We start from the raw sequence: 5977 nt of genomic DNA, 5'->3' as shown, positions 1-5977 counted from the left end.
CTCGATAGAGCTATCTCGCTTGAACAACAATTTGAAAGAAAATTCCTCCTAAATTGCTAATTACTTGAACTAATCTGGATACGTGACATATAATCCGTTTAGCTTTGAGTAATTGGGAATTTTGTGGCCATAAACTAGAATTGCGCTTAACCATCTAATGGGAGAAAAATCATCGGTAAAGATTTTCACATAAATAAGCGAGTTGGAAGTATAGTTCTAAATCGACAATTAAACCTCAATCAAATTTAAATTGTTTGTCACTTAAGCAAACCTAATAAAATTAACCGAAGTATTTAAACATCGGGTCATCTCTCAAGGAATTGCAGGGAAGTGTATTTATTATTGGTTATGAAAAGGTATATTTTTGGGTTTTGTAATGAGAAACAAGAAAGTAAAATGGCGAGAAAATAAATTAATAATTAAGAAAAGTCCTAGCAAGGGTTGAGAATCGGAATTCCTATCCTCATTATCATTGTCAATTGTAATGGTAATTGAAAATTGCTCTCACTTAGTTAACCTCTAACAATTGAAGGCAAGTCAAGTGAGCAATTCAACTTGAGTTCATAAGTCCTAATCAAAGACTAGAGTTAGTGAAGCTTAAGCCACTAGCAACTTTTAATCACTAACCAACAAGAGACTTTGACAATTCAAGAGTCTCCAAAATACTCAATGCAATCTAAGAGTACAAAAATCTAATTTGAAATCCAACTAAGCATTTTATCAAACACTTGGAAGCCGCAAAATAAAAGCATAGAAAAGTAATAAGAGAATGAAAAATCTAAAACCAACAAGTGCAAGGCATCAATAATAACAATTGAAGAAAGAAGCAATAACATGAAATACCTCAAATTGCATTAATAAGGAAATTGAATCTAACATGAATAATTCATAAATTAAATGGGGAAAAAAGACATCAACAAGAGAAAATAAACTAAGATGCTAGAAGAATACAATGTAGAAGAGAAACTAAATTAAAACAATGTAGAAATCTAAAATTGAGAATAACTAAAACTAAAAGAAACCCTAAAACCAAGAGAGAGGAGAGATTACATCTAAACCTAAAATGTAAATGAATGAAAGTGTGAATGATTTTCCTTTTCCTTTCCAGCTCCACTCTGCAGCCTCTAATATGTATTTTCGGGCTTGGAACTTGGCCAAAACCAGCCCAGAAATCGTCCCCAGCGTTTTCTGATATCTGCAGCACGTGACGCTTTGTCACGCGTACGCGTCATACCACGTGTGTGCGTCACCTAAATGAGAGGTAACTATAACAAATTGCATATTATTTTTGAAGCCCCGGATGTTAGCTTTCCAACGCAACTGGAATTGCCTCATTCGGACCTCTGTAGCTCAAGTTATAATCGATTTAGTACGACGAGGTCAGGATTGACAGCTTAGCAATTCCTTCAATTTCTTGTATTCCTTCCACTTTTGCATGCTTCCTTTCCATCCTCTAAGCCATTCCTACCCTATAAACCCTGAAAACACTTAACAAATACACCAAGACATCGAATGGTAATAAGAGAGGATTAAAATTAACAAATTTAAGACCAAAGAAACATGTTTTCAATCATAGCACACAATTAGGAAGGAAAATGTAAAACATGCGAATTCTATGAATACGTGTGAGAATAAGGGATAAAATCCACTCAATTCATTACAAAATAAACCGTAAAATAGCGGTTTATCACCCTCTAATCTAAATTAAGTGACCAAGACATTGGCAGTTGATTTCGGTTAGAGAAGGCTAAATCACTAAAACATTAGGGTTTAGTCAATTACAGTTTGCTGTGAAACGAATCTTGCATAATTAAAATAGTTAGTAAAAAACTTTAATCTGGATGAATAAACAACTTCGAAGTCTTAACTATTTTATCTTATATATTTCACACCATTCTTACTGTTTGCGTTTTTACTTTTTGAATTTCTATTTAATGCTTTTTAAAACCCTCAAAACAATCACTTTCTATTTGCGTGACTAAGTGAGTTATTCGACCATTGTTGTTCAATCCATCAATCTTTATAGGATTCGATTCTCACTCACCTGAGATATTACTTAGTACGACTTGATGCACTTGCCGGTTAATTTGTGGGTATTCAAAAATCCCATCAGCTTTACAAACCTTTTTTCTTATTCTACGAATTATTGGCCTAGCTATTATTGACAAGAGTATATATTCTAAGAGATTGAAGGAAGACTCAAATATTTCGAAAAGAGACAAATATCAACATTTTAATTAATCATAATAATAGTTAAAAGTATTAATCAAATACGTACTATATTATCTGATTCAGGCCTTTTGAATATAGTCATCTTTATATTATCTTTATATGGCAGTGATTACTTAATTAACAGTTAATAATAAAAGAGGAAACACCTGACTCCATTAGTTATCTATTCTCTACCATATTAGTACACGTTCATAAAGTGGATCGCCTTTATTTATATTAATTTTAAATAAAAAAATACATAATGTGTGTGTTTTAGTGTTTTAATTAATTAATTATGTTTTCTAGAAATAGTGATATCTTAAAAACCAATCAATTTCAATGCAAAAGCAGCACCGGATTTGCGTAAAACCCACTTGATTGCTTCACATCTCTCTCTCTCTCTCTCTCTCTCTCTCTGTTAACTTCAATTCTAAGTAAGATTTTCTATTATGATTTATTCATCTTCTCTAAATGAACACAATTAGTTCTATAGTTACTCCCTATTAATTAGTCTCTTCCACCCCCCCCCCTTCTCCGGGGGCCCCGAAAAGCATAACATTTCCACCTCTTAAATGAACCATAAATAATTAAAAAATAATTAATAATAAGTAATTTGGTAAATATTTCAGGCTATATAGAGGAAGTGACGACTTGAGAGTTTCGGAAACCAAAGTGAGAAGGAACATAGGCATTTTCATCACACCGTACAACCATATAGTAGTGTTGGTTCGTTCTTTCACAAATGGGTCGCCATTCTTGCTGTGTAAAGCAGAAACTGAGGAAAGGTTTGTGGTCCCCTGAAGAAGATGAGAAGCTCTTCAATCACATAACAAGGTTCGGTGTCGGATGCTGGAGCTCCGTTCCAAAACTAGCTGGTAATAAACATTCACCTTCTCTTTCATTTCTTTCAATATGATTTTAAATTGCCCTGCAATTGTATTGGTGTCTGCAAGCAAGATAACTCAACAACAGAATATCCGTACTTTTAAGTAACGAAATCCTAATAACTTGCAGGGCTGCAAAGATGTGGAAAGAGTTGCAGATTAAGATGGATAAACTATCTCAGGCCGGATTTAAAGAGAGGGATGTTCTCTCAGCAGGAGGAGGATCTTATAATCAGTCTCCATGAAATCCTTGGAAACAGGTAAATTATAAAATGCAAGGATCATCAACAATTATTCTTTTTCGAGTGCTGAAAAGTATGACGATACAGGTGGGCTCAGATAGCAGCGCAGTTACCAGGAAGAACAGACAATGAGATAAAGAACTTCTGGAATTCATGTCTGAAGAAGAAGCTAGTGAAGCAAGGAATTGACCCAGCCACACACAAGCCTCTATCAACTGATGATCAAAAAGAAGAAGAGAGCTGCAGCAAGAGAATCATCACGACGACAGAGAATTCCAAGATACAAATTCCATTCTCAACGGCCTTGGCCTCATCGCTGAACGATTCCGGTTACTACGCCGGCGATGATAACAGCAATGCCATAACGGAAGCTTCTAGAGACATTTTCATGACGAGTAACAATAATAAGCCAACATTTTTGGACCCTCTATCTTCATTCTATGCTGATTTTCCTCATCAGCCCAATAATTACCATCACCTAGCGCCGGTAACTGCCGTAACTAACTACTGTGGAGGAGGATTCTCTTCAATGCCGAGTCTAACCAATTCGGATCAAGGGGGACACGTGTCAGTCACAGATCAATTCATGAACAGCAACAAGGAGAGTTCAAGCAATAACAGCTCATCAAACATGTACACATCAGTAACAGGGTTCTCATCATCATCACCATGGGACGCTAGCGCTGAAAATATTACTAACAAGCTTGTGGAACCGTTTTTTCAGTTTAGTGCTATAAAATGTGAGGATTTATACAAGACCAGTTGTTCTTCATGGGAAGAAGATCAAGAACACACTCACACTAATACTGCTTCTTCTTCCATACATTTCAGTACCTATCCCTTAACCTCACTTTCAGAAGATCTAACCGCCGCTAATTTTGATGTCTTCCACCATATATGATCTTCAACTGTAAATTCAATTCCCTTTTTTTTTCTTTTTCCTATTTTATTTGATTTTTTTTCAACTTGGATTTCAATATTTCTTTCGTTTGGAGCGAACAAGCAAGGTAGCAAAACTAGAAAGATGTTGATAGTACAGGAAAATTTGTAGTTGATGTGATTATTATTTTCTTCTTCTTGATGTATCTGTGTTCATAAAGAGTTTGAAGAATAACGACACTATATTCTTGAAGATGAATGATTAGTAATTAATTAATTAATTAATTAATGATAATGAGTGAGGCTAACTGTGGTTTTGTGTGGCCCTAATTAATCTTTTCCATCTTGTCCAACTAACAATTAATTATTACGTGCAGTTAATACTAATAATAATGCCTATTTGTTTTTGTCCTCTCTCTCTCTCTCTCTCTTAAGGGAAAAAATTTTGTCGTTATCGTATCGTGTGGTTCCCTTGGCTGTCATCTGGTCAAAGACTCGAATATAATCAAAAAGACAAAAACCCATACACTGCAGCTAACAAATGCTTACGACTTTTCTTTATTTTTCCTTTATCCAACAACTATATATAAATTTTATATAAAATATTAAAAATATTAACTGAAAATAGTTAAAATTTATTTTATTTAGTATTAATTAATTATTATAATAATTAATGAATATTAAATAAGATAAGTTTTAACTATTTTTTATTATATTGTATATTCAAAAATTCAATTGCAATATAATCGTTATGGATTTCATTATTGAAGTCAAATTTAATGATGATGTTACACTGAATTCGCGTAAATAGAAAAAAAACAAGAAAACATTGATTTTGTTACATTTTTTAAGTATAGCGAAAAGTAAAAAAAAAGCGTAATGATAATCTTCAGTTATGTTTTTTTAGCTGTCAACACATTTTTTAAAGGATCACATCTATAACTGTGTTAATTGTTCTGTTGTTATGCTTTTGATGACCTATTATCATAGCTTATTTTTTATCACGCTTTTATAGATTATTACGTTTAAAAGTGTAATTGTATGTACCAGATATGGTTACACTTTTAAAATATACCAATAACAAGAGATATGGTTATACTTTTAAAACGTATCAATAATGAGAATATGGCTATACTTTTAAAATGTGACTATATTTTTATCAAATTAAAAAAATTCTAATATATTCTTATCAAATTAAATGAACAGAACATAGTAAAATCTGTTTGCAATCACCAAAAACAATAAGTATATAGAAAACAAAGTCAAAGAGCTGATCAAATAATTTTATATCATTTATAAAAATCTGTAATCATATTGGGAATATAAAATTACAAACTAGTGTTATTACAATCTTCAAATGATCAAGATATTCACTATAATTAATATTAACCTAATCGAATTTAGAATTTCGAGAGGCTAAATCACACAAAGAATACAAGAGACAAATGGCAGATTACAAGTATTTGAACAAGACTTCATCTCTCAAATGATATAAGCATAAAGCATCGAAGTAAGGTGCAATGGAAGTGATCTTGCAAGCTTTTCCCTATCAATATGTGCATAGTATGATAAAATAAGATAGTATGATAAAACAAGATATAAAAGAGCATGATGAAGCCAACAATGAGACAATCTTAAGCAATAATCTATTTTTGGTACAGTATTGGATAGTAAAATTTTCAGAATCCCTCAATAATTTATTTAGCTCCAGAATTTTAAATCCTTGCAATTTCTACCCTGCCGCATCAAAATGGTTATGAA

The 5977-nt window shown here is 32.6% G+C and overlaps 1 protein-coding gene across 2 annotated transcripts; it reads left to right on the top strand.

Moving 5' to 3' along the window:
• Window positions 1-2597: 2597 nt before the first annotated feature.
• LOC107494048 (transcription factor MYB86-like) lies at window positions 2598-4468 on the top strand. Of its 2 annotated transcripts, XM_052257786.1 has the most exons (4): window positions 2598-2645; window positions 2841-3086; window positions 3226-3355; window positions 3425-4468. In XM_052257786.1, exons 2-4 carry the CDS (start codon window positions 2954-2956, stop codon window positions 4236-4238), a joined length of 1077 nt encoding a protein of 358 aa, XP_052113746.1. In that variant the 5' UTR covers window positions 2598-2645; window positions 2841-2953; the 3' UTR covers window positions 4239-4468. The 2 variants fall into 2 exon arrangements, with proteins under 2 accessions (XP_052113746.1, XP_015970567.1); XM_016115081.3 differs by lacking the exon at window positions 2598-2645 and having other exon boundaries at window positions 2662-3086.
• Window positions 4469-5977: the final 1509 nt, after the last annotated feature.

Source organism: Arachis duranensis, chromosome 1, assembly GCF_000817695.3.
Source record: "Arachis duranensis cultivar V14167 chromosome 1, aradu.V14167.gnm2.J7QH, whole genome shotgun sequence".
Classification (NCBI taxonomy): Eukaryota; Viridiplantae; Streptophyta; class Magnoliopsida; order Fabales; family Fabaceae; genus Arachis; species Arachis duranensis.
Note: the sequence above shows the minus strand (reverse complement) of the source record. Positions and strands in the feature narration are given on the sequence as shown.